Source organism: Paracoccidioides brasiliensis (assembly GCF_000150735.1).
Source record: "Paracoccidioides brasiliensis Pb18 unplaced genomic scaffold supercont2.18, whole genome shotgun sequence".
Taxonomy (NCBI): Eukaryota; Fungi; Ascomycota; class Eurotiomycetes; order Onygenales; family Ajellomycetaceae; genus Paracoccidioides; species Paracoccidioides brasiliensis.
The window spans coordinates 143,924-170,265 of NW_011371375.1; the positions used below are offsets into that span (position 1 = coordinate 143,924).

Here is a 26,342-nt window from a genome sequence, read left to right on the forward strand (position 1 = left end):
CTCCACCAACCCCCCTGCATTGTACTGTAAATGGATTTACTACGTACATACATATACATCCTGGCAGTCGCGCATATCTTAGGCTGTTCCCGTCTCATCCGCCGGAGTCCAGCAGAGCAGAGCAGGTCGCATGGTCGTGAATCTTTTGCTGGCCTAACTACTCAAGAAAAGTCCCCGGGCCTAAAGCCCAGCCCCATACACACCCGCTAGATAAATGGGGGAGAAGAAAAATTAGCATATTGTGTGGAGAATGGTTGTACGGGCTTATGTCGTGCTGTAGTTATGTAACAAGGAATCTTGAATGTGTAAAAACCTTTTCCATTTCTCATTCCTCTCTCTCTCTCTCTCTCCAAACAATAGTGATAAAAATATATCTTTCTTTCTCATACAATGATAAATTTTTATGAGAAATAGAGCATCCTTGGAGGTCCATTTATATCTAAGCTGAAAGAAAAAAAAAAAATTAAGTACACAAAACTTCATCATCGCGGAAGGGCTGGAAATTAAAACTTGTCAACTCACAACGCGAGCACAAACACATGGAAAGAGTGGAAAGATGGAAACTCATCAAGTCGTTGAGAAATGCAAAAACGACGGTCCGGCAGGAAGACATAGTTACAATCCACCAAAAACAGCAGCATGTGAACAGTCACTTGTAATTTATACTTAGTATAAAAAGGACAACTGAATTGGAAATTCTGTGGGAGGCAAACATGGAGAATCCCTCGAACCCTGTAGACAATAAAGAGTGCAAGACATAACATTTAAAACATTAAATCAGGAAAGCTAATTTATAGCAGCAATATACTTCATGGTTCATTTCATTCCCTTTTCTTTAAAATTACCTAGTCAGCGAAAAGAAATCATTCGGGGGGTATTTCTAGATAAGCAGGTTACTGGTTAGACTACTCTAGGATGTGAACTATCTACAACATGTAAGCAAAAGGGGGAAAGAAACAGGACGAACATACCGTAATCCCCCAGATCAGGCGCATAACGTCAGTATCACATCAGAGTTTGGCTGGCAGTTTCTCGTCTGGCTTCCGGCGGGCGGCACGCCATTTGGCCAGAAGATGGTTGGACACCTGGTGTCCGAAGGTGAAAGCCTCAGAGCCTTGGGTTCGAATGGATTGCCGAACACATTCGACAAGTCGTACCAGATCAGGTTGTTGTTGAGATTATATGCGTAGATAGTCTGCGGGGCCCCTTTTACCAAACCGCCAGACTCGCGGGTGATCTTGAGTGCAATACCACCGCTTTGAGGGTCGCGGCGGAAGGGCTCGCTGTAGCGCCCACCATTAGGAGCCAGGTACTTTTCAGGGCCGATCTGGCTGCCGACAGAGTTCAGAAAAGCTGGGAACGTGCACTTGTTTATCACGATGGCGTTGCCCACAGCTTGGGCGGCGGGGGTGAGGGCGGCAAGTGCGCCGAGAAGAAGGGGAGAGAAACGCATTATTGATGATAATTGATCTTTGCTATATCAAGCACAGAATATTCAGATAGTGGTGTTGGATACAGATGTTTGTACAGATGCTTGAAGATAGGAAAACGAACTTGTAAGAAGAAGCTGAAAACTCAAGGGAGGGTAGGTAGAGGGATTTTATATGCCTATCGATCCTCAGACATGCAGCGAATATGCATATGATGTTACCAATAAAAACAATCAGCTATCCTCGTATTGGAACCGTACATAGGATAGATGCGAGACGGCAACATGCCATAACATCCTCAAAGAGTTAGATTCAGGCAATGTCCGTGAAGTCCGGCTCTACATCTTGCTCAATTTCTGCACTCCCCTTGGCTCTCCCGTCACGTTGAGATCGAAAGCAACTATTGGCTCACGATAACCTAAAAGTCCGTGTATCAGTTTATCACTAATCTAAACAACCACCGTCGTATATCGACGGTGTAAAGGAAGAGTGTGAGTCAGCGCCCAAGCCAACCACAAGAACTCGCGAGTTCTAAACTTAACTGAGCATCCGGCTAGGCCGCTGGAGATCTCCTGAGTGACGAAAAAGCATGGGAAATGTCTCAGTGAGGCTGAAAAGGCAGTAGCAGTAGCGCAACTTCTACCGAATCGAGCTATGAGATAGTGCCTGCGGGGGAGGGAGCATGTCACGCCTGAAGAATATACGAACGGGTATGTGATTTTAAGGGAGCTCTGAAGCCGCTCGAAAAGCATGCAAAGACGGGTCATGGCGTGAGCAAGCTTCCGCAACCCATGTAACCAATTTGCTAAGCCATCCATCAACACGTTGGCAGTTACCCCAAAGTCTCCATCCTCCGCATTTTTGCTCTGTTCCTTGGAGGTGTGAGGTGGTTCCACTCTGGATTTCTGGACCCCAGCTATTGAACAACACTGAACAAAAAGCTTGAGCTTCGGAGCTACCAGCGGTCAAGATCGAAGGGCCAGGGATACCGAGACATTTAAACAAACAAAAATCGGCCTCAAAGCCGTTGAAAGCGAATGATACCATTTTGCATGGCAGAGATCGACGCCCATGCGATCAGCAAACCGTAAATAGGAAACCCTTGCTAGCTGACCCACCACTGATTGGATACCGGACGTGTCTAATCCTGTCAGATATTTGGTGATGTTGCACGCCCAGTCTCTGGAGCTGCAGAGGGGTTGGAATGTCTTAAAATACGAGCATAGCAACGACTGTGTAATGGGCAGAAGGTCCAGGGAGAAGGTTGGAGCACACTAGTCCAATGCATGAAGGGCTCCCTGGATCACCAGGATATCTAGGCATAAGCTACAGGGCGCTTTTCTTTTTTCTTCTTCTTCATTAGTTTCTCAGACTGCTTGCTGAAGCCAGTGAGCGCCATCTGGTTGCCACCCCTGATGCTTAATTGGACGGGGACCAGGGGTGCAATACCCAAGACCGCTGTAATAGAAGAATGAATAGAAGGCCATCGCAGAAAAGCCATATATCGTGATCTAATTCCGGGCCAGATGCAAAAGTAGGTATGTACAAACAGAGAGCGGGGTTCGAGATTCTTCGTTGTCAGTTAAGCCCGTGGAAGTTGGAATCGAAGGTTAGTTGACCCTCGGTGTGATGCTATTAATAGCACCCAAACATCGTAAAGGATCGACATCGTATCCCATACTCCCTTCAAATCACAACAACGGACCAGTGATTGAAGCTGATAAATAGCAAATCATTCTTCTCTCTGTTTCTCACTCAAATACTCTTTATTCGCCAGATTCGTCAAATATCTAGGATGACCTATGAGACATTTGGCGCTAGGACGCAGCATTCTGTAGTATTCACAACAGAGCTGATGTAGCTGCGAATGCAAGACAGAGAACCGATCACGAGAAGCTATACGGAGTATTATACATAGATTCTACTCTATAGTCACCTGCGGAAAAATAAACACATATCTCTTTGTTTGTGCTGATTTCTCCAGCTTCCCTTTTGAGCAACTAGGGATATCCGCTGGATAGCGGATCGACCGCTATGGCGTGAAATCAGGGAGGACCAGGCAAAAATTTGAGCAAGAGACCCAGAAATTCAGCTGCTTACGTGAACAATGCCAGGAAACAGAGAGGAAGCAAAGCTGATTCTCATTGGTTGAATATATTTCTAGTATGACACAAACATACAACATGCCATATCACATAAAGTCCACAACAGGCGCATCTCTTATCATCAAAAAAGGGCGAACACATAAGATCCAAACTAACGAGCGAGCATTTGTACACGACTGCAAATCGAGTGACAATTCCCGATTTCACTCTGTATATACAAAAGTTGTTCCCGATACTGCCGGAGATATGCGGGAGCAAAACAAAATTCGAGACTGATTTTATCGCAGAGAAAAGCAGGAAACATGAAATGGTGAAGAGAAAATTTTTTTATCACCGCTTTGCGTAGCCAATCGACATCACATCCTTAGGGGTGAATGGGTGTAGTGATTTAAGAAGTAAACGCAAATCTCCTCTTGTTGCCCCGCAGCGCCTGGGCTGCATTATCATTGGGCTGCCCATCACCAAATCCGCACCCGCCATCACGCTCCTGGGCCACTATGGCACCCGCGCATTTGCCAGTGTTGAAACCGCAACAGCCAGACGCACAGTCGGCATCACTGTTACAAGAGCCGGTAATGAACTGAGACCCCGGGGTGACTTGAGCTTGTCCTCCAGCACCGCTATTACCATTGTTACCGTTGTTCCCGTTGTTCCCAACTAGAGCATCGGCCGCGTTCCTGTTTGGCTGCCCATCACCAAATCCGCAGCCGCCGTCACGTTCCTGGGCGACAATTGCGCCTGCACATTTCCCGGTGTTGAACCCACAGCATCCGGAGGCGCAATCGGCATCGCTGGAGCATACTCCTGTAATGAACTGTGTGCCTTGGCCGAGGACAAGGAGAACCACTTATGAGGGGAGAGAGCAAACGTTAGCACAATGTATGATTGATGCCAGAACATAGGCCTTCTTGAGACTCACAGTTGGCAAGAAGGAGAGCAAAGAGGAGAGATTTGGGAGTAGACTTGGCCATTATGAGAGAGGAATTGAACGTAAAATGTAATACAAAGGTAGGTTGAGCAGCAAGCTAAGAAATATATAGAGTGTTAGAAATAGGAAGGAAAAAAGAGACCTTTGAAAGAGAGACTACACACAAATTAATCAACGATATCCAGTTTATTGTGTGTGAGAGAGAGAAGAAGAAGAACAAAAAAAACCAGAAAACACTGTCTCATATCCTCTTCTTTATATCTATCAATCCAAGGTAGATATAACTTCCAAATATGAATATCATTCCAGACCCCTAAACCTGAAACTGGTCAATCCGGATGACCTTCCCTGGAACAAAACCCATAAACCAACAATACTACCCTCGGAAGCGACAGCAGGAATAAGGAACAGGTGTGTAAGAAACCTTCAGCTTCGAAAGCAGTATCATCGTTTAGGGAAGTAATATCTCCAGCAACAGTTCGAAACCGATGCATGACACAGCCCGTAATCCCGTAACCTGGGATCGGAGATTTCAAGAACGAAATCCAGTTTCAGACCCGGCCCGGCCGGGTGCTCTATATCCATGTGGAGTATATTGTCAGAATTCAGGATTTCGGATGATCAAACACGTGGCTAGACACTGTGCCCTTCACTCAATGTCAAAAAAAGTTCAATGACAACAGAAAAGGGGGTTCGTGCAGGCTCGGACAGGGACAAGTATCACCAAACGTCCTTGGTAAAAATCCCCCTTCATGCCATATATTTGGCTCAGCCCTATCAGGTACCAACTGATCCGATCCATAGAAGCAGTAAATGTCATCGGGCAATCTCATCCGTCCGTTGCAATCTTCACTTTAAAATCAGATCGACGAGCCATCATTCGAACACACTGTAAATCATCCAGACAACCACAAGAAAAATGCGATTGAAGCCAGCGCTAATGAAATTGACCGAAGCTCAATGTTGACTCTTGACTCTTGAGACTCGCAGTGAAACTCTGGTGAGGTCCTGAACGTGTGTGGTATAGCTTGGCTGAAGTTTCAGCTCATTGGCGACTAGCGCCACCTCTGGTTGACTTCTGAAAAGTTCAACCACACATTCAAAATCTTGTAGCAAGCGGTTCCAGAGTAGGGCAAATCCAGCCACTGAACGTTTGTTAAATGCCAAAGCAGTGGGCAAATAATCCCGGTTGAAGCCACCCATATTTCCAGGCGGGGTGGTCATTCTTGGACTTCTGCTACCGCCATTGTGTCATTAGCTTAATTGCCAGCTGGGATAAACGTCGCATAGGCATGTTAGGTTCTTCCCCCTTTAATATAGGATGAGGTTTCCGGAAGGGTTTTGAATGGAAGATATTATGGCACCATTTTGCATAAATCAACAACAGGGAGGTCGCAGGAGAGCAGTCTCAAGGGGGAATAGTTAAGGGCACTGAAAAGCAATCAAAAAGACATGAATGATTCAGTAGAATGAACAGCAAGCCAGATCCAACTCCTTTTGTGATCAGTGATGCACACCATCAAGGACATGAAATCATTGGCGCAACGAGCTGGAACCAGCTGGAATACACTCCGCCCGGCAGATACTGTGACTACCACTCAATAAATGTCATTTTGTCGTTTCTTCTGAGCTTCAGAATGCGGGAGAATAGAAACGAAGTGGACAAAGCAGGTTCTGGGCTTGGTTTAGTCATCCCAGCCAAGCCACCATCTAGTTAGGGCTATTCAGTCAAATCGTGATGACGCCCTTCGTCTAACAACCTGTATGGATATCCTATGCGGAGAAACCATGGTGATATGACGCTCTCAAAAGACATATGCAGCCCATGCTGTCTTACGCATTGGTCGGCGTGATAATGATGATTCCTCATTCCTAAATTCCTCTTCGGCACCAAGAGTGAGGAGATTCCGAACGGGAGGGGTTAACTAATTTACGAGCTGGAGCGACATCGGGATAAGAACACCAATTCCCAAAAGTCATTCTACAACCATTATGCAATACAGGACTATTTCTTCCAAGGATTTCGTTCTAGGCCAAGCTGCTTATAAACTCCACCGCAAGAAATGTTGACAAATACTCTCTGTACCTGGAAGGAAAAGGTTTCTGTGCAAACACATATCTAACCCGACTTCCGAAGCAAGAGACCGTGGTTATTGTCTCTGACGACGAACAACTTTCAACATCACTAGGAGATAAATCTAGGCGTTTCAATACATTACTTGCTTCTATCTATCACGTTTAAAATACACGATTACTGCCATGTCCTTCGTCATCGCAGGCAGTGTGCCATGGCATGAGGGCGAGGAGAAAATGCACAAACTGATGCATGTGCCCGAAAATGAGAACCCCAATGCTCCATACCTCAGTCCTGGTGCCGCTTATTTAGTGCAGAAGTCACCGTTAATCGCCCTAGGCACCATAGACAAGCAAGGACAACCGTGGACTACACTATGGGGTGGCGAAGCTGGTTTCGCTGGACCTATCTCGCAATCCATCATTGGGATCAGCAATTTGGTCGATAAGTCGTATGACCCTGTTGTGGGAACGCTTTTTGGTGGTAAAGTTAATGGAGAATTGATTAAGGAGGAATGTGAGGGCCGTTTAATGTCTGGTTTATCCGTGGATATGGAGAACAGGAAGCGGGCTAAATTGATCGGGAGGATGGTGTCAGGATCTCTAGCGGGACTGCAAGCTATGAATCCAGATGAGAAAGGCAAGGAACCCAGACATGCTGGTCAGGCACAGCTGGCCATGAAAATTGATCAGAGTATTGGTGAGCTCCTTACCCCCAACTCTCGTGCCGTTCATTTACTCCCTTGAGAACCACCTTACCCCGGGTGCTTTTAAACGCACTTTATCTAACTAGACCTGACAGGAAACTGCCCAAAATATATAAATCGAAAACACATTATCCCTACAGTACCGGACCCTAAATTGATATCAGACTCTAAACAACTTTCCCCTGGTGCGGTCGAACTTCTGGCTAAGGCTGACACATTTTTTATTTCATCATATCATAAAGACTCTATGGATACCAATATCCGCGGAGGCCCGCGTGGTTTTGTCCGTATAGTCTCCAACGAAGTTAGTGGGGCCGTGCTGGCTTACCCTGAGTACTCGGGAAATCGTCTGTATCAAACTCTGGGCAACCTACAAACCACCCCGGTTGCGGGGTATGTCATCCCAGACTTTGAAACTGGCAACGTTCTCTATCTCACAGGCAAAACGGAAATCTTGATTGGGAGCGATGCAATTGCCCTCCTCCCAAGATCAAACCTTGCAGTCAAGGCTACAATATTGGAAGCAAAATACGTTGAAAACGGACTCCCATTTCGCGGCCAACCCGGCGATCCATCTCCATACAACCCGCGGGTACGGTATCTAACAACTGAGAAAGTGGTGCCGTCTGCCCAGGTATCAGATGAGAGATCAACTGTCGCCACTTTCATCAGAAAGGACATCATCACTCCCTCCATTGGTCGATTCCGATTCAAGGTCTCTGACCCCTCAAAGTCCGGGAAGTGGACACCGGGCCAGTACGCCACACTGTCATTTGCAGGGGAACTCGATATGGGATACAGCCATATGAAGGATGACGATCCCACAAGCCTCAATGACGATTACATTCGCACTTTCACCGTATCGTCATACCCGGGCAGGAACCTCGCTGATGACGAATTCGAAATTATAGTGAGGAAGAAAGGGGCCGCTACCAGCCATCTCTTCCGATCGGGCGAGCGGAGCGGGGTCGAAGTGTTGCTTAAGGGGTATGGTGGCGAGTTCAGATTCGAGGATAAAACTACGGATAAGAATGTGCCTCTTCCATACATTGCCGGTGGGATAGGGATCACTCCACTTATTGCACAGCTTCCGGGTATAGATATATCCCGATTACGACTATTTTGGTCTGTTGCCGTTCAGGACCTTGGACTGGTGCTCGACACCTTTAAATTATTTCCCAAACTACCAAAATCTACCGCTCTCTTCATAACTAGATCTGAACAGGCTGAGAAGCCACTTACCGATGAGCAACAAAATACCTTGACAGCTATACACGGCTCCGATGTACAACAAGTTCATCGCCGGCGACTGGAAGCGGCGGATTTGGATGTCCCCGGGGCGGAGGAATGGTATTTGTGTGCAGGTACCGGCCTAAAGACTGCTGCGCTGAATTGGCTTACAGGGAAGAATGTTGTTTACGAGGATTTTAATTACTGAATATTTTTCCCCCCACTTGAGCCTTCTTAATTATTTTATCTTTGTTAAGTTTCTTTTTTTCATCTTCTTTTGTTGTATATATCCCCGAAACTGTAATAACTATACCCAGGTGGGCATACGGACCCTGAGGCTCCATGTTGATGGGATAGTAACCTGACGATTATATATGTTAACTTATAATACAGTGAATATACGATGTTGGCTTTTCAACTATGAAGGCTTCAAATGTAATCAATGAATTTTCTAATCCAATTTAATCCATGTTGTTCAGCATTTTAAGGGGTTAGCATTATCCATCCTCCCTAATCTTTTTGGTGATGACGTGCCAAATCTTCTGCCTCAAACATCACCAATCTTCTGGCAACAGAACAACTTAAAGCCAGCGAGCCACTACTCACAACAAAGGCAGAACAAACTCGAGGAAAAAACTCCCACGCTCTTTAGTTATTTGGGTAACCCTGTACACAGAATCCCATCGATTATTAATGAGCAAGAATCCGTTAGGTTTTCTAAACCGAAACAAATAACTAAGTACCACCATGTCCTACGAAAGTATGTATGAGCATAGTCTCCATCCCACTGCACAACAAACAGGCTGCAATATCAGCTTGAGCTTCCTCTTTCCAGAGTCAACCTCAGGCTATCGCAGCTCTATTCCCTCTGCAAACCATGAAACCAAAACCGCTAACACCTCACCGCAGTTGAGCATTCCACCACCCCCGCTGACAACAATACCACTAACACAAGGCCTCCTCCCCGCCGCCCGGACCTCTCCTCCTTTTTCGCAACCCTACAAGAAATCACTCCGAACCCCAGTGAGGTACGCACCCGGCCATATGCTGTTCCCGTGCCAGGCGACATCAGCGCAGCCTACAGGTCACTCGCAGAGGCTCTGAATGTCATGCGCCACGAGACAGGCGAGGACGGGTTCCCGGTGCATGATGGGCGTGATGAAGGTCTGGGAAATGTTGCGGAGGGTGAAGATGCGACGGGGGGAGTAGGATTGTTGTCGAATATGATTTCGATCCTGTTGCAGGAAGCGGAAGCACCTCCCAGGGAGGTGGAAGGGGTTGGGGAAACGTTTTGTGATGGTATGTTATTGTATTCCACCCATATTTTTGCGTCTACATTAGTTTTACTTGAGTTAGTTATTAAATATTTTTTTTTGAACCGATTTTCCCCCCTTTTTTTCAGTCCCCTCGTTTCTGGCTATCAACTAACCTCCCCTTCCACATAGGCCTCGAGCGCGTTCCAACCTCCAGCCTGAAATCCACACAAGCATGCCCTATCTGCAGCAACCCCTTCCTTGACGACCCGTATCCCCTCGTCGTCCGTCTCCCGTGTCACACATCGCACCTATTCGACCTCGAATGTGTCCGCCCCTGGCTCCGGCTGCGCGGGACATGTCCACTTGACCGGACTGATTTCGGCAAGAAGGAACGCGAGCGTGAGCGGGAGAGGGTCGAGCGGTTGATGAAGAAAGGGAACGGAGATGATGAGGATGAAGATTGGGATGGGATGTATGCGTGAGCTCTTCTTGTATTGGTATCTTGGGCAGGGAAGGGAATTGTAGAGGATTGCGGTTGTTACTGTTTCGTTACGTTGGATTTAATGTGATGCTTGATTTTAAGACGAATGCAGGCACGGAGTTAAATGTTATGCGTCACAGGGATTTTTATTTCAATATCCATCATCCCTTTTAGTATAGTATGTTTCAAGATAGTACTGATGAATGAAACTGTCATCTTTCTGTAGATTATCTCACCCGATACAAATCTTTTAACGCAAATCCAATTCAAAATCATAACCTGAAGAATGTTATCTTCAGCATTCTTAAACTAAAGAGATGAAAGAGAGGGAGGATGACCCTAGATTCAGGTATTCTATAAAGACGCCATCATCAACCCCAAAAAACAAAACGAAGATCGATACTCCTCCATCCCCAGCTAAATTTCATTCCATCTGTATCAAAACCTTGTCCCCTAATTCCAACAGTCTCTCATAAATGATCTAAACGTGTCATCTATTTATCCGACTTAACAGTCGACGGTTCAGCTCTGGGGTTCTCCTGCACATCCTTTTTGGTACGAATTGCCAGCTTCCCTTCACTAATCACAGCTTCATAACCCCTCTTCTCCAGAATCCCACCATCATGACTAACGACCTGCCTCGCCTCCAGCTCCTCAATCACTTTCTGATTTTCCCGGTTGCCCTCTAACAAAAACTTAAGGCATAGCACGGCATGTTCCTTGATGTACGGGTTATGCGCGTCGAAATTCGTACAGGCCAAGATAGTTTCCAGACCACCATGGTTGCGGATCTGGTTCTGTACCTCTGGGCATTGCCACACGAGCGATGAAAGAACGAGAACTACCAGTTTCTTCAGATTGCGCCACTCGAAATCGGAGGGATCGTCGTTGCCTATGGGAGGAGACTGTGCTCTGGATCCTGCGCTGACGGGGGCCGCATCAATGGGTTCCGGATCGCTCGGGTCATACGGTCGCTCAACTGCGACGGGAATGTTGCTTGCTCCTTGTGTTGTTTCTGACGAATCTTGCGGTGTCTGGGCAGCAATACGTGAAGCTGCAGGGGCAACAGAGTTCATAGAGCTCAGTGATCCTTTGGGTATACTTGCCTCCAACTCTTTGAGCAAGGTGGCTAAGTCATACACAATCTCCCACTGGACAAGGAGGTTTTTCCATCCAGTATTTTCAGTGAGGACAGCGAAAAATTCGAGGAATTGGTAGACACCTTCATACACGCGTTCCATATCCCAGAGGTTTAGCGGAAAGTCCTCGGGTCGTGCAAGGCCGGCTCGGATTTGCCCTTGGAGATATATTAGAGCGCAGGTTTCCGGGATAATGTTCCCGCGGAAAATGGTAAAGATATATCGGACTGTCAACACATCGACCTTTGTGACGGGGACAGAACTTCTACCGGTGGGTGTTTCAGAAGTTGAGGCAATATTAGGAGGTGAATACTTGGAACGAAAAATATGCGTGAGAATCTTGATAACAACGGCCTGGGCTGGGGAGATGATGTCCTTCGCCTGACCGAAATCAGAATAAGCATGGGACATAAGCCCATTCTCTAGGACAGCTTCCATGATCTGAACCATCATCTTGAAGTAAAATTCGTCATCTGGCAGGTCCCAGGCGGCAATGAAAATCAGCAACTCCCGAAGAAGGTTTCGGCCCGTCTCTTGCGCAAGGAGAATATGACACCGAACCGCCTGCATGTTTTTATTTCCGGATCTTTCTCCACCCTTCAGGCCGAAACTGTCGACAATACCTGCCTGGATAATCATAGGCAGAGCCTCGATCTCCGCAGGGCCCAGAACTAGAGGGATGTCTGTAAGTAACCCACGTTGCTGGTCTCCAGGTCGACCTCTGTAATCATCATCGTCATCCTCGTCATCTTCTTCCTCATCAACACTACCATCCACAGCAGCCTCAAGGCTGCGCGAATCGTCATCTTGGGGTACGCAATTACCGTCTATTGACTCATAATGTAGCTCCCCATTAGCCAGAATAGGCGATGTCTCTTGAAGCCTAGCCATCAATTCGTCTTTCGCTTCCTGTAATGTCTCTGCTGCCGACTGAGGGGATCGGGACATGACAGTGTCTTCCGGGGTGACGGGTGCATCCGCTGCAGCGATTGTGCCGTATTCCTCTAGATCTGGGAGGTCAGTCCAACACGTGCGTGGATAGCCCGTTGTCGCGGTTCGATCTATACTCAGAATCGCCTTTTTCCGGGTTGGAATTTGCTCGTCAAGGGCGCTTCCGCTTTCATAGTGTCGATCCTTGAAATCTGCCCAGCCATCCACTTTTGCTCCCAAAATTGCAGTAAGCGCAGCACGGAGTTCTGTTGCTCGTTCTGGGTCCTTACCCATTTGTTGTATTTCTTTCAGATTCCGCCCGAGAAGTTTCTCCATGTGATCTTTAATGTTGGCCAGCAATAACATAGCCGCTTCCTCCTTCATAGACGCAGGCTCCCTGGGAAATGTTGAGATCGTCTCAAGTAACATATCCTCCGCAGTTTGGTCATATAAAGTGTGCAATGGAGGACTGATAATTCGTTCCCCAGCTCTTACGACTGGTGCAACTCCCTGTACATGGAAGTTACCGGTATCCAAAGGCTCCAGAGGCGTTATTACATTCGACTCGCCATTTTGATGATAGCCAAAAAGATCTAGCCAAAGGACAAGCTTCCGATGCTCGTTGTGCATGATAAAGTTATGAAGGAACTGGAGGCAGGTGATGAGTAGCCTTTTGTAGAGGTTAACGACTTTTTGCCATCTTTCTTCATTTCTGGCATTGCTCTCGCCATCGTAGCCCCTAGCCGTAACTCTGACGCATGTGTCAATCAGAAGTAAAATTCTTTGATCGAATCCCTTCTCAGCTGCGAGATTTTGCGCTTTCTTTGTTGTTGCGAGTAGATTGCGTGCAATGGTACAAAGATCGTTCAAGCGTTCAATATCCTTCACCAGGGAAAAATAGTTATATGCTATAAGGTTGGAGGAGGACTCCTCACAGCTTCCGGGAGCCGTCAGGGATTGGGATTCAAGAACGGGGATGGCTTTGCTCAGAACGTCTGTGAGGCCCTGCCATACGGCTGGTGAAAACCCTAGGTTTTGTCTATCCACAATTTAGTTTTCTTGATGGCAGGGATGAGCCCTTTTACAGCCATTGTGGAAGCCTACCACGCTGTTGGATGAGGGGCAGAAGAAAAAGCCTCCCTTACCTTACTTCACTCTCCTGGTGGCTCTTATAAAGGATCTGTTTTCCAGCAAGTAGCATGTGTTCCAAGCGTTTGTCATCGATCATCCCCCGCGTTTCATAGTGTGTCAAAGTCCCTGCGAGGACAACCTTTAACAAGAGCTCTGCGGGGGTGCATTTCGGCCCTCCATGAGATGCAGGTCGTTCTGTTGTCTCCTGACCTGGAGACGTAGACATCTTAGCAGGTCTACGTGTACTGTACAGTGGTAGCCTCGAGAGGAGTTTAAGAACAGCAACTGAAACCACTCAAGGCATATTAAGAGAAGCAGATAGATGATGATGATGAAAAAAAAGTCTAACCAAAAGGTTTGTGGTTCTTGGCAACCGGGGAGTTAAGTTGTTCCGAATAATCTGGTCCTTGTCCACTTAACTAATGTATGATGTACACAGAGCGAAAAAGGATATCAGAGATCAAACGTGAGTTTATTCAGGGTATAGAAATTTCATTTATAGAGATTACATAGCTATTCACATAACCATCGCAATAGCCAATAGCCAATCATCGACGAATGCGTAGTGCCTCCCTTAAATTCGACCAGAATCCAAGATCATATACATTCACAACATCCTCAAGTCTCTGTACCCTTCGCCATCTTGGATCGGGAGCCGTGCCCAGCTTCCCGGGTTGGGTGATGGAAGTACATTCCCCGTCCAGAGAGAATCCAACTCTAGGAGGACTTCCATCGCTTGTAAAAATCAGGGTGTGGTCCGTATTAATCGGCCAAGGAATATCCGGCTCCACGATGTCAGCATCCGGATGCCTTTGGGGGTATATTTCGCTTTTCTTCGCCTTGAATACAAGTCCGTCCGCAATGTCGTCTCGCCAATCACCCCACTTTGCGCTCTCATTGGTGGTCATTCCGCTCCAGATTAAGTATAGGTGGTAAAGGAGCATAGCAAACGGAAGCGGTGCGGTGAGCACTGCCAGCAGGAAGACTGCTCCAACAACAATATCATCCGCAATCGCAAATCCCCATAATTGGAAATACATCGCCCAGTCAGTTCCTTCAGCCCAGTGTTTAGCGGGCACGGTGGAGGAATAAGTTAGGACTAAGGCATCCTGTAACCTTCGATCGAGAATACCGTATCCCAAATAACTTCCGTAGGACAACAGCACAGACATTGACAAGAGGAGCGCCAAAAAAATATGGTAGTTGTTTTGACCAACACAGTTTTGCAACCAGATACAGTGATGATCATGTCTAGCAACGCATACATTGCAGATGCTGCAATGTTTACTTCGAGCAGGCTTCAATGTATGGCAAGTTCGACAGACATATCCAGGATGGAACAAGATTCGATCGTAAGGGTACGATCGCATGTGTTCCTGGAGGTTTTCCGGCGTAATGGTGGAAGTTGAAACAACGCACCCATATAAAAATAAATACGGCATAACAATAGCGAAAGAGACACATAACTTGTGAAAGGCTCCGATTTTCGGCCATATGGTCGGGACGAAAAAAGCCTCTGACCCTACGAGCAGTGCCAAGAAAAATATCTATTCTCATGTCAGTCAGCCTCAAAAGGTTGAAATCATAGGATTATAGAGTTGAATAACTACATACCAATACGAAGGGATGATTTTCATGCATCAAATAATGCCCCAGACGGCTGCCCGACCGTGAGACTCGGCCTCCAAAAAGAACGCCATCGATCAGTTGGAGAAGCTTCGGGAAATATATCCAGATCACGCGATGAAAGAATCCGATGGGAGTTTTTCTAAAAAAAAGGCAAAGGAAAGGAAAGGAAAGGAAAGGAAAGGAATTCAGCTTGTAAGAACCTAAGATTTCAACATGGAGAAGTATATTAAAAAAAGTAGCAAATACCTCAGGGCGGGAATTCTCCCAAACAAAGCAACGAAAGTGAAGAAGGACAGCGCAAGCACTGCGAGCCCTAAATTGCGGAAGGCTCCCATGGTTTGTGTCCCAACTCCTCAGGGGCAAGCAACATCGAGAGGAGTTAACGAAAATCAAACGGCGGCCAGCAACAGCAATTCATTCCAGATAACTACTGCAACGGTTGGGGTCTGGGCCTTCAAAGGCCCATTTGGAGGCCTGATTAAACCGTTGTCTGGACCCGAAAACAGACAGATGCAATCAATGAATGAATGGGCAATCGATCCATGGGGCAGTCTGGCTGATTATGGGCTTGAGTTCCCAAGCGGCGATGGATTCTTGGCTCGGAGTAACTTTCCATGTTTGGACCGGATCTGATAACCTTGAACGCTGCTTTATCGCCACGTGACTTGGTGCTTCGACCGTCAGCCTCAAGGGAGACAAGAAGGAGTGAATGAAGTCAACCATCAGCAACAGACAGACATATTTGATCAAGCCCTTTGCGATATGAGCGGGACTTCACTCTCAGAAAGCACGTCGTCTACGGAATGGAATGCCCTTCTGTTGCCTATTCGGATGCCTCCAACCCAAGTAAAGAATCCGGTGATTTGTTCAGAGACTTGACTTTTTGGTTGTCTAGGACCGTCCCATCGAGATCATGGATAAAACAGATTATTGAAGTAAGCTTGTATACAAATGTACTGCAAAGCTGTGCTTAGCATGGATATACTGACAGCTCCTAGGCCAACGGCGGGAAAGTAGTACTCTTAGAAAAGGATGCCGATGTGCTCCTTGTTGATCATTTGAAACGGGGTAACCCTGTTGGCTCGTTTGTGGACCCATTCATTTCTACATTGCCATGTTTGTTGTTCGCCTGGATAACATGTTAATAGAACCTCGTTTCAGTATGTTGAAAAGTCCATTCAGAAAGGAAAGCTGGAGAATCTAGATGACCACCGTGCCGGCCCACCATCCGATTATATTCGCTCAGTGGGTTCCGTTACGCGGCCAAAGGGCCACAGATCTACATTTACTGCGAAAGATGACCAGATCTTATATGATTGGGTAAAACCCTTCGAGCAAAACGGTGGACAAATAGCTGGAAATAAGATATACCAGCAGCTTGCAGAAAAGGTACATCACATCACCACACTCTTCTGCCAATTGACCTCTTTGAAAATATATATATAACTAAAAATGGCAATTGAGTTCAGCACCCGCAGCATACTTTCCAATCATGGCGTGATCGCTATTTGAAAAAGGTTAAGGATCGGCCAAGACCTGTCACCCCGGATCGGGAACGAAGCACTGCAACAGTTGCCCGTGGGCCTGCGGGCAGAACAACGAGCGAGGGTGGCCAGCAAAGGGACGAGCTCGACACCAGATTCCCCGAGTCTGACAGCAAGAGATATGAAAGTTTTACGAGCGAGGATAAAGAAGAACTGCTCAACCACGTGAAAGATGTTTTGAATATTGAACCGGGGAAAGAAGATGAAGCTTGGTCACTGTTTGCTGAAAATGTATGAAACTCAGAAACTGAATACGTACATTCTTTTTACGTATTTCTAACCTAGGACTTACGTTAGACCGGGAAATCTGTCGAAGAATGGAAGTCCTTCTTCGATAACGTTGTTCTCCCAGAATACAACGCAAAACGATCGAAAGACAGCAAAAGACGCCGCAGTGCCGCCGATATTCCTTCCGCGGCCGTGGAATCTGGCTCTCCTCAGAATTGCAAACGCAGAGCCGCCGAGTCTATCCCTCAAAAGACAATATCGCCTTCCCCTACAAACCAACAATCTAATAATCCAATAACATCAATATCACGATCACCAAACTCTTGCCAACCCCCCATTCAAAAAGCAAGCCCACAAACAAATTCCAACTCTCCATATTCTAATAATAACGAACAATCCATGCCCAAGAGCCGCTCCATATCAGTTTCAGAAGAATCATTTGAAACGGCGCCAAAATTCCAACAGGACACAATGGAAGTCCAGTGCCGAACACCCCCCGAAGTCCTAAATCGTCGGGGAGAATTCAACGGCTCGCCAACGCCACGGCCCACGCCCGCTGCCCGTGCACCTACATATCCCGATAACAACACCTCATCAGAAGACCAAGCAGCCATCCGGGAAATGGATGAATGGATCTCTTCCAAGGTCACAGGCAGCAAGGCATATAGCCAACTCCAAGTCCTTGATGCACTCGCATGCACAACTATGGATCCCGATCTAGCGGAGACTGTGCTCGAGCACATGGCAGCGGGCAGAGGGATACCCAGCAATATCAGGGGGGTTTGGACTAAGGAAGACGATGAGTGGTTGGATGCGGCTGACCCGAAGTGTATTCAGGCTCTAATTAAGAAGCATGGTAATGAGCTGTTCAATGCGAGGTTTGAGTATATAATGGCCCGAAGGGAGGTCGTGATGCGGAAGGGGGAGTCGGCTAAATGACAATTTGCATAGTTCACTGAAGAAGTGTAGTTTGTTATGATATGCGAGATTTGTGGTATTTGACTCCCTTGTCTGTCTTATTTCTGCCTGTGATGTTTTCCCTTGTGTGGTACGATACATTCAGTAACTGTCGATGCACTTAGTGGTAGGGATGAGAAGTAACTCAGCTACGCACGGAGCACTTCTAATTTTGTGAAGAGATCCTTCATCTTCAAAATGGCTATATCGTGTGGGCAATACCATCCAGTCACGATCGATAGGCACTCCTCAATTAGCCCAAGGAAAATGAAATCAAACTGAGCTATTTAATGCGCAGTTCTCCAGTGTATGCCCTGCCAAACTAAAAAAAAAACAATGTCAGGAGATTAGCAGTTAGAGGAATAAAATAAAAAGGGGGAATCGTGGATATAAGAAAAGCTCGACCACACAACAGTTATGGAAAACAGGCAAAAGTTTCACGAATAATTCAGTTTTGTCCTACGAAGAAAAATATAATACGAATGTTAAGAGATTTCCTGCGCGAAAGAAAAAGAAAAAAAGAAAAAAAAACCAATTACCAGACCAGGCTAAAAGACATAAAAGAACACGCTTGATTGAAAGAATGCTTTCGTGATGACAGAATCATTTATCAAAAGTGATACGACGCGGAAAGAACGCCATCCGGTTTCTGTCTTGTGGGTTAAAATAGAAAAAAGAAAAACTCCAGATAACATGGTAGATATCCTAAGGGGAGGATGGGGAGGATGAATTTCTGCCCCTTCGCTACAAACGTGACTCGATGTGTCCCAAGGCAGAAGGAAAAAGGAAGAAATACATGATATGACATATCCAAAGTATGAATGTTTTTGCGACATGATTAAAATCAAAACGGAAAAAAAAAGAAGAAAAAACCTAAGAAAACGGGGCGCAATGGGATTAAGCATCCTTGAAAACGCTATATCAGGGTTAGTACAAAATGATGTGGCTTGATAACTGAGCAAACGATGGGACATACAGGTGTTGTTCGTAGAATTGCAGCATCTGTGAGGCGATGTCAGTTTATTAATTCATGGTCATATGATATTCGAACCCCCCCCCCCCCCCCAAATCCAAAAAAGGGGGGGCTGCATACCTTTTGTGGGCACTTTTCATAACATTGTTGGATCGATACTTTCGCTTTCTTGTCATTATTCCAGTTGAGGTACACAAACAGGTTGCCCGTGGGCGGATCGCGCATTATGGTATCGATAGACTTGACTTGCGTATCCCAGTTCTTCGTTTTTGGCATCCAATTCGCAGCGTTATTTTCCATCTCGGGGGTTCCATCCACCGATCGAGGCTTTTTAGATCTTTTGCTGGAGGCTGTGTCGCGCGACAGTGCAGAGGACTCGCCAAGGGACTTCCGTTTCTTTGATGGCTTTTCAGGGCGTCCACCAATCTTCGAGTAGTATTCCTCCACTATTTCCGGTGTGTCTTCTCTGAACATGAGGTTAGAAGATTTGCAAATTGAGAGCGGGGTCAGTTGGAACAAATACAGTAGATTTTTCTCTGGTTCTAGAGTCTGATCCTCCGGGTTCTCATAACCTTTCCACTTAACCAGAAGGAGCAGGGCGCCCTAAAAAATTTCTCAGCTCTGAACACGACCGTATAGAGTTGGGAGGGGTTCGTATCACCGACATCTTTGGCAAACTCATGTCCCATAATCTTTTCAACGACATATCTGAAGAGACAAAAGACCCATTAGAACCCATAATTTCAGTGTTCACAATGCCATTGCTTACACGTCTTCCTCCACGTCTTCATCCTCGTCCTCGTCCTCCTCCTCGTCCTCGTCCCCCCCCTCCCCCCCCTCCTCCTCCTCCTCCACCACCACCACCTCCTCCTCATAATCGCCATCACCGCCGCCGCTTTCGCCGTTTTCTTCCTCTTCCGCATCTTTTACCGGAGTAGCGTCCCTCTTCTTGGCGGTCCGTTCCTCTTCCTCACCATCATTGAAAGGGATTGACTCTCCGCCAGATTCATCTTCACTATATTCAAGTGCAGCTGGAGAGAAAAAGCACAATCAGCTTTAGGTTCACAGCACTCAATTCAGGATGGCGCGCTGGGGGCTCACGCGGCATTTTTTTTTCAGGTTGACACTGGGCGATAAACCGGTCGACTCAGGTTAATGCGCCTGACAGGATCGGTGTCTAAAAATGGAAATGGCACGGCCAGATCAAAGCCCAGCAGTAGAGACGGAAAGTAAAACAATAAACCTGTTAGTACTTCGTCAAGCTCAATGGACCTTTGGGCCCTGGATATTGATTAACCGTCGAAGAATGTCGCGAAGTTTGAGACGGTCGCGTTGAAAGAAACATCGTCCGCACTAACCCTCTTTGGGACGGGAGCTCCAGGATTGGAGGCTTGGATTATGTAATATAGATTTTATTTCACCGCGTTTGTAGTTATATCAATCATCGTACGGACTCTCGCTACTCTCAGTTTGTTGATATCCGGAGAACTTTACTCCCTGTTTACTGCTGTTTTTCTTAGGTGAAGAAGTTTTACCGCCTAGCGGTACACCTTCAAGATGGCTATGCGTATGTCCCTGTCCCTCCTTGATACTTCTAAAACATTTCTAATTTATCCCCTGAGACAGAACTCGATATGTCCCAAGGTGAATTGCCGACCCAACCACCAATCTAGCTACCAAGACCTCCATAATTCTGACAAATTGCCCCTGATTGAGTACAGCCTCCGTTGTAAAGGATGAGCAAGGGCGCCCTTTTATCGTTGTTCGAGAGTATGTAACAACTGACTCTGGAAGTATAATTCACACGGTGGATCAATACGATCAGGCTGTTAACGAATGATATTACAGTCAGGGAAAGAAGAAACGGCAGAGTGGGACTGAAGCGGTCAAATCACATATTCTTGCGGCAAAGACAGTTGCGAACATAGTGAAAACATCCCTGGTACGCCGGCCTACCCTCAGTTTACTGTCCTTGATTTACTTAAATATTCTAAAATAAATTCACAGGGCCCGCGTGGACTAGATAAAATTCTCATTTCTCCCGATGGAGATATCACCGTCACAAATGACGGAGCTACCATTCTCTCTCAGGTCCGTCTTCCTTACCAAAATGTGCTTCCAAACTACGCATAATAAACTCAGGGTTGCTAATTAACTTTTGATGACAGATGGAGATATCAAACAATGTTGCCAAGCTTCTGGTTGAGCTTTCAAAATCCCAAGATGACGAAATTGGAGATGGAACAACTGGAGTTGTGGTCCTGGCAGGCGCCCTTTTAGAGCAGGCTGCAGATTTAATTGACAAGGGAATCCACCCTATAAGAATAGCTGATGGTTACGATGAAGCCTGCGAGGTTGCTGTTGCAGAGCTAGACCGCATATGTGACGAGATAAAATTCTCAAGGGATGACCGGGAAAATCTAATGAAAGTTGCCAAAACTAGTTTGGGGAGCAAGATGTAGGTTCCATCCCATGCCCGTTATCAGTACATGGGTTTTCTATTCTGACAATTTACAGAGTTTCGAAAGCACACGACCATTTCGCAGAAATGGCTGTAGACGCAGTCCTCTCCGTCGCAGATTTGGAACGAAAAGATGTTGACTTCGAACTTATAAAAGTTGATGGCAAAGTTGGCGGATCCCTCGAGGACTCGCTCCTTGTTAAGGGTGTCATTGTTGACAAGGACTTCTCCCACCCACAAATGCCTGACGAAGTTAGGGATGCCAAACTTGCCATTCTCACGTGTGCATTTGAACCTCCCAAACCCAAAACCAAGCATAAACTTGACATAACGAGTGTTGAGGAATTCAAGAAGTTGCAAGCATACGAGACAGATAAATTCACGGAAATGATCCAAAAACTCAAGGACACTGGTGCAAACCTTGTCATATGCCAGTGGGGCTTTGACGACGAAGCAAACCATCTTCTTTTGCAGAACAACCTGCCTGCTGTCCGATGGGTAGGTGGACCAGAAATCGAATTAATCGCCATCGCTACCAACGGAAGGATTGTGCCTCGTTTTGAGGATCTGAGCCCAGAGAAGCTAGGGACTGCCGGCATTGTACGGGAAATGAGCTTCGGAACAACCAGGGAGAAGATGTTGATAATTGAAGAGTGTGCCAACACCCGTGCTGTAACGGTCTTTCTTCGTGGCAGCAACAAGATGGTACGATAACCCTCCTCCATCCCAAAAATGTCCTGGCTTCCAGCCAAAGAGCCAGCCACTAATTCACCTACAATCCACTTCACAGATTGTGGACGAGGCCAAACGATCTTTACACGATGCTCTCTGCGTCGTGAGAAATCTTGTACGCGATAACCGTGTTGTGTACGGTGGCGGTGCCGCGGAAATTGCTTGTTCTCTTGCTGTAGAGGAAGCTGCTGTCAAGGTACGAATTTCGTATTAAAACACCTAGTTATACTTGCCAACCATTGACGGACTTCTTTGTCTCGCAACCGCTAGAACCCTGGGCTTGTCCAATATGCCATGCGTTCATTCGCAGATGCCTTAGACGCTGTCCCTATGGCCCTGGCAGAAAATTCTGGCCTCAGACCTATCGAAACTCTGGCTGCCCTCAAATCTCGCCAACTAAAAGAAAATAATTCCAATCTCGGAGTTGATTGCATGAGTACGGGAAGCAACGGTAAGTTTGCCTCCCTTGCCAGAATATTGTATCCCCCAAAAAGACGGAAACTAATCAATTCACTCCTCATTAAAGACATGAAACAACATTTCGTTATCGACCCTTTAATTAGCAAACGCCAACAACTTCTCCTCGCAACTCAGCTTTGTCGTTTGGTTTTGAAAGTAAGCTACTATTCCGTTTCCACAGCTCGCCCCTGATATCTGTCCTAATCACCAATACTAACTCTGTTGAATGTTTAGGTCAACAATGTCATTATTGCTGGTGATGATGAACAGGAATATTAGATTATCTTACCGTTCTGCTTCTTCACCGGCCTCTGGTTTGAATGTGTCCTGTGTTAAGGGTGGGGGAAAGTATTTAAGATCACGCTCAAACCACCGTTGTGACAGTTTCGTGAAAAATATATTTTGCATAACGTTGACGGTAGAACAATATAAAAATACACAGTTGAGATAGAGTAATGCAAAACTATTCTACCCCAATTCCAGCTATGCAAGCTTCTTTCTAGTATATCACATTATCAACCATACAGTAGGTTCCATTGAAAGGATCGGCCCGATATCCGACCTTGGCGACAACAATCACCACACAGCGGCTATTCTCCTGATTATCAACTGGTAACAGCAGAGATATCCTTATGCTCTCCCATAAGCCGCATGCCAGGTTCGATTCTACCTCTTTTGTGTTTTCACGACTGCATCTCCATCCTTCCCTCAATATATCACGGCAGCAGCCTGAATTCAAGAATTTCATACCACATTTCGGGCCCAGACGAAAGTTGAAATCAGTGACATATTCGAGATAAAATGATTGCGAATTTCCTATCAATCAGGATCTATGTTTCCCCTACCTAGACGCAACCTAGGCAATCCCGTTCAATGTAATGCATAGGTGTTTCGGGCACCGGCACTAGGCTACACTGCATGAAATATGCCGCTCAAGGACATGCATGCCCTGGGAGTACGCTCTTCCTCAAAAAGAATATATTGAATATAATTGCAGAGCAAAATATACTTAAGCCGGAATTGATACACATCCATGATCATCTTGAACAGTCGGCTAGAACTTATTCTGCCCCGAATCTCTATCGGCTCTCAACACCGCATTCTTAAAAATTGGGCAAGCTTCATTTTCTCACCGCAATATTCACCAAGAAGAGGGTCTGTACGAGCAAGGACAACGCAACAGATGGGCCGGTCTTTGAATGGTTTGGCCAATGCTCGAAATGCTCGAGACGTAACCTTTTTGTCTGTCCATTATTGCCACTAGGCCATTGGACTTTCAAGTTTCTTATTTCCCTTCTTCTGGTTTCCAAAGAGGTGTAGCTAATAATGCAAATACAGTATACCGCCCCATACATACCAGAATTCATGATCATCCACAGCTGAGTATGGATCAGAGATCGACCACATGCCCTGGTCGTACCAAAGGTAATTAAATTATTGGACTAGTAGTTACAAGCTACGGAGTAGTGATAATTAGTTGTTATCACTGTTCCTCACAGGATTCACGCCTTATTCTTCCACAGCAAAAGGGAAACCACCAGCCAGCCATCGATTCATGGTAACCGTTATCTCCGTCTGAGAGGAGGCAATGAAGGTTGCCTCCGTTTCGGCTTAACCCGACCATGCCCCAAAAGGTAAAGGGTTTCCTCTTCGCGATTGCATCAACGTCACGGAGATCTGTCCACAACTTCTCAGCTTCTTCAAGGCACCTGTCCAAACGGCATGGGATCCAGAACAATGGGTTCTTGGGTCGATAGCGTGGCTCTAGTAGTTGCTTTGACCCGGCGTTGGGAGCGGCACACTGGCGGACTCGTTAAACAAATCCACTGCCTTCCCTTGCCAAGCGTAGATCATCGCATGGGTTATGGTTAAGACTATCAACGGTAGGGTCTGGAACCCTCAAATTCCATGATGAGGCGAATTCAGATGGCAGCTTTCGGGATTTGTATGGCGTTTCAAAGCCCGGGAAACAAACCATGGGGAGGATCGCGGTTGAAAATCTTCGGCTAGCTGAATTTTGTAATCATCGATCCTGCGCCAAACTGGTGCTACCAGAGATCGCAACATGCAAGTTGTGTTTTTCGAGGATCCATTGTCGGAGCACGAGGGAGCCTTGAAGGACACGAAGGTTGGCTATATACATGGACTTTGTGGGAAAGAAACAGGCGTATAATCTATAACAGGACCGCCCAGGAGACTATCTGCAGACGGTGATAATCAGCGTATCAACTATTTAACTAGTTAACTAGCTCCTTTCAGCCTCTGCTGGTTAGATCGTCTCCTTTCCCAAGATCCAAGGGGTATTGAACCCTCCATATTGACAAATGGAGAAGGCAATGAGAGATCCTCCATGTGATAAACTCTCGATCTCTCCTGGCGCTGTTGCGCTGTATCTCGGGGTTACTCATCATATTGGCTAACTCCATTCCGTGGGGTATGTATCATTGCGGCCTGTGGGCCCAAACTATCGTCAGGAATTCAGTGTAGCCCGTTGCCCTGGATTTGAAGTGCGCCGTCTCTGTTAGAGCAATGTTTCCCGGCTTCCGCTCGCGCTAGTGTCCGTTAGGTGCTCTTTATCCTGGAGCTGGCCAGTTAGCGGGGGGGTTTCTCTCCGGCTTAAGAGAACACACCTGAAAAGGGGTGAAGCGGAAAGTCATGCAGCTCATCTCCAACTAAGATCAAGCAAGCAAAACTTTCAACACGTCACTTGCTGCTCGTGACAACATTATTTATTCTAGATCCTCTCCGTATAACAATTCTGTATTTCACGGCGTATCCGTTTATGTACCGTGTCTGAATACAGATACAAGCCTGATGGTGTAATGAATATCATGGGTTACAAGACGTTGGATGTTAAACTGAATTGTACGCTCCGTATCAATCCCAATGAATTTTGCAAAATCTAGGTTAGGTTCCATACCATAACACATCTGAACGCTTCTCATCGTCATGGAGAAACGACGGCGAATATTTGTTATTCTGACCTGAGCTCGGGGTTATGCCGATTTGAGGTTCACCCAAGGATGCAGCCGTCAACAAATGAGTGTGGAGAGCTGCTAACCAAGGAGCTTCAAAAATTGCATCCTCATACTCGCATGTCGCCCCCAATTAGTGCCAATAGCTTTCACCTTTGTACGGGGCAGACCACTTGAGATTCACCTAATTACACACGAACATGGAGAGAAGAAACGAACTCAAGTTTCTACACTTGCCATATGACTTATTGCCGATACAGGTAAACTTGATCAACTTGAATGAGTGAAAATTCTTCTCGTATCAAGTCTAAGGTAGTTAGTTACTGTACAGCTAGTAATCGGACCTCCGACTAACTCAGGACCATCATCTTGACAGCGACGGGAATAAATAGTCTGGCCTCAGATGTGAACCTGGGGTGATATTTCAGAAAATTGGGGGGGGGGCGGGAGACTACCGCTCTAGCCCTTCCCCCTTCTCCAGCTTGGTTGTAATCCGTCCCTGAAGTCTCGAAGTGCGCCCACCTCAATTATTATTCTCAACTGGTCCCGTCCGTCCCTTTAGCGCGTCCCAAGAACCAGGTTCGGACATTAGACTCCATGTTCCGCGGTGCTAGCCCTGCAAATGGCGGGCCTGGGTATCATGCTGAAGTTTGTAATCTTTGCCGGGTGCTTTAGAACGTGGACACTAAGATTAAGATACCAACCCCTGATGGGCTGTTCCAAACGGGCTTGTGTATGAAAGACTCCTCCCCGTTTCCTGTTGCTCAGCAACACCCAACATGAGTTTTGAATGAGAGAGTTTGACTGCTCTGCTAGTCTAGATCCCCATCGAGTGCGGCCGTCTTTTGAAGGAAAGTTTACGCCGTTTGGGGCCACTAAACCAGTTACCATAGAGTCATGGACTTGGGTGCGTTTGCAGTATGCAAACTGCATCATGATTGCACAGAGTACGCAGGATTTTATACTCAGTTCGC

General features: G+C 46.5%; 11 protein-coding genes across 11 annotated transcripts; 5 read left to right on the forward strand and 6 right to left on the reverse strand.

Annotated features, from left to right (window-relative positions):
- Nucleotides 1–985: 985 nt before the first annotated feature.
- Nucleotides 986–1,453, reverse strand: PADG_08475 (uncharacterized protein; the record flags this gene model as incomplete). The annotated part of the gene is made up of 1 exon (XM_010765518.1): nt 986–1,453. The coding sequence occupies one exon, from the start codon at nt 1,451–1,453 to the stop codon at nt 986–988; it is 468 nt and encodes a 155-aa protein (XP_010763820.1).
- A 2,470-nt stretch (nt 1,454–3,923) lies between these two features.
- PADG_08477 (uncharacterized protein) lies at nt 3,924–4,506 on the reverse strand (the record flags this gene model as incomplete). Its single annotated transcript, XM_010765519.1, has 2 exons — nt 3,924–4,381; nt 4,455–4,506. 2 exons carry the CDS (start codon nt 4,504–4,506, stop codon nt 3,924–3,926), a joined length of 510 nt encoding a protein of 169 aa, XP_010763821.1.
- A 914-nt stretch (nt 4,507–5,420) lies between these two features.
- PADG_08478 (uncharacterized protein) lies at nt 5,421–5,687 on the reverse strand (the record flags this gene model as incomplete). The annotated part of the gene is made up of 1 exon (XM_010765480.1): nt 5,421–5,687. The coding sequence occupies one exon, from the start codon at nt 5,685–5,687 to the stop codon at nt 5,421–5,423; it is 267 nt and encodes an 88-aa protein (XP_010763782.1).
- A 1,035-nt stretch (nt 5,688–6,722) lies between these two features.
- On the forward strand, nt 6,723–8,681 carry PADG_08479 (uncharacterized protein; the record flags this gene model as incomplete). Its single annotated transcript, XM_010765520.1, has 2 exons — nt 6,723–7,236; nt 7,339–8,681. 2 exons carry the CDS (start codon nt 6,723–6,725, stop codon nt 8,679–8,681), a joined length of 1,857 nt encoding a protein of 618 aa, XP_010763822.1.
- Nucleotides 8,682–9,220: 539 nt separating this feature from the next.
- Nucleotides 9,221–10,211, forward strand: PADG_08480 (uncharacterized protein; the record flags this gene model as incomplete). The annotated part of the gene is made up of 3 exons (XM_010765521.1): nt 9,221–9,233; nt 9,383–9,772; nt 9,919–10,211. 3 exons carry the CDS (start codon nt 9,221–9,223, stop codon nt 10,209–10,211), a joined length of 696 nt encoding a protein of 231 aa, XP_010763823.1.
- A 493-nt stretch (nt 10,212–10,704) lies between these two features.
- PADG_12460 (uncharacterized protein) lies at nt 10,705–13,636 on the reverse strand (the record flags this gene model as incomplete). Its single annotated transcript, XM_010765530.1, has 2 exons — nt 10,705–13,318; nt 13,425–13,636. 2 exons carry the CDS (start codon nt 13,634–13,636, stop codon nt 10,705–10,707), a joined length of 2,826 nt encoding a protein of 941 aa, XP_010763832.1.
- A 322-nt stretch (nt 13,637–13,958) lies between these two features.
- PADG_12461 (uncharacterized protein) lies at nt 13,959–14,582 on the reverse strand (the record flags this gene model as incomplete). The annotated part of the gene is made up of 1 exon (XM_010765531.1): nt 13,959–14,582. The coding sequence occupies one exon, from the start codon at nt 14,580–14,582 to the stop codon at nt 13,959–13,961; it is 624 nt and encodes a 207-aa protein (XP_010763833.1).
- A 670-nt stretch (nt 14,583–15,252) lies between these two features.
- Nucleotides 15,253–15,672, forward strand: PADG_12462 (uncharacterized protein; the record flags this gene model as incomplete). Its single annotated transcript, XM_010765532.1, has 1 exon — nt 15,253–15,672. The coding sequence occupies one exon, from the start codon at nt 15,253–15,255 to the stop codon at nt 15,670–15,672; it is 420 nt and encodes a 139-aa protein (XP_010763834.1).
- A 170-nt stretch (nt 15,673–15,842) lies between these two features.
- PADG_12463 (uncharacterized protein) lies at nt 15,843–17,750 on the forward strand (the record flags this gene model as incomplete). The annotated part of the gene is made up of 5 exons (XM_010765533.1): nt 15,843–15,974; nt 16,038–16,123; nt 16,188–16,428; nt 16,509–16,814; nt 16,881–17,750. The coding sequence occupies 5 exons, from the start codon at nt 15,843–15,845 to the stop codon at nt 17,748–17,750; spliced, it is 1,635 nt and encodes a 544-aa protein (XP_010763835.1).
- Nucleotides 17,751–18,665: 915 nt separating this feature from the next.
- Nucleotides 18,666–19,849, reverse strand: PADG_08483 (uncharacterized protein; the record flags this gene model as incomplete). Its single annotated transcript, XM_010765481.1, has 7 exons — nt 18,666–18,684; nt 18,745–18,770; nt 18,862–19,207; nt 19,265–19,344; nt 19,407–19,449; nt 19,511–19,772; nt 19,843–19,849. The coding sequence occupies 7 exons, from the start codon at nt 19,847–19,849 to the stop codon at nt 18,666–18,668; spliced, it is 783 nt and encodes a 260-aa protein (XP_010763783.1).
- A 449-nt stretch (nt 19,850–20,298) lies between these two features.
- On the forward strand, nt 20,299–22,672 carry PADG_08484 (T-complex protein 1 subunit epsilon; the record flags this gene model as incomplete). The annotated part of the gene is made up of 11 exons (XM_010765482.1): nt 20,299–20,308; nt 20,368–20,385; nt 20,463–20,511; nt 20,590–20,683; nt 20,749–20,832; nt 20,910–21,199; nt 21,259–21,907; nt 21,993–22,130; nt 22,205–22,385; nt 22,461–22,549; nt 22,628–22,672. The coding sequence occupies 11 exons, from the start codon at nt 20,299–20,301 to the stop codon at nt 22,670–22,672; spliced, it is 1,647 nt and encodes a 548-aa protein (XP_010763784.1).
- Between the last annotated feature and the right edge of the window lie 3,670 nt (nt 22,673–26,342).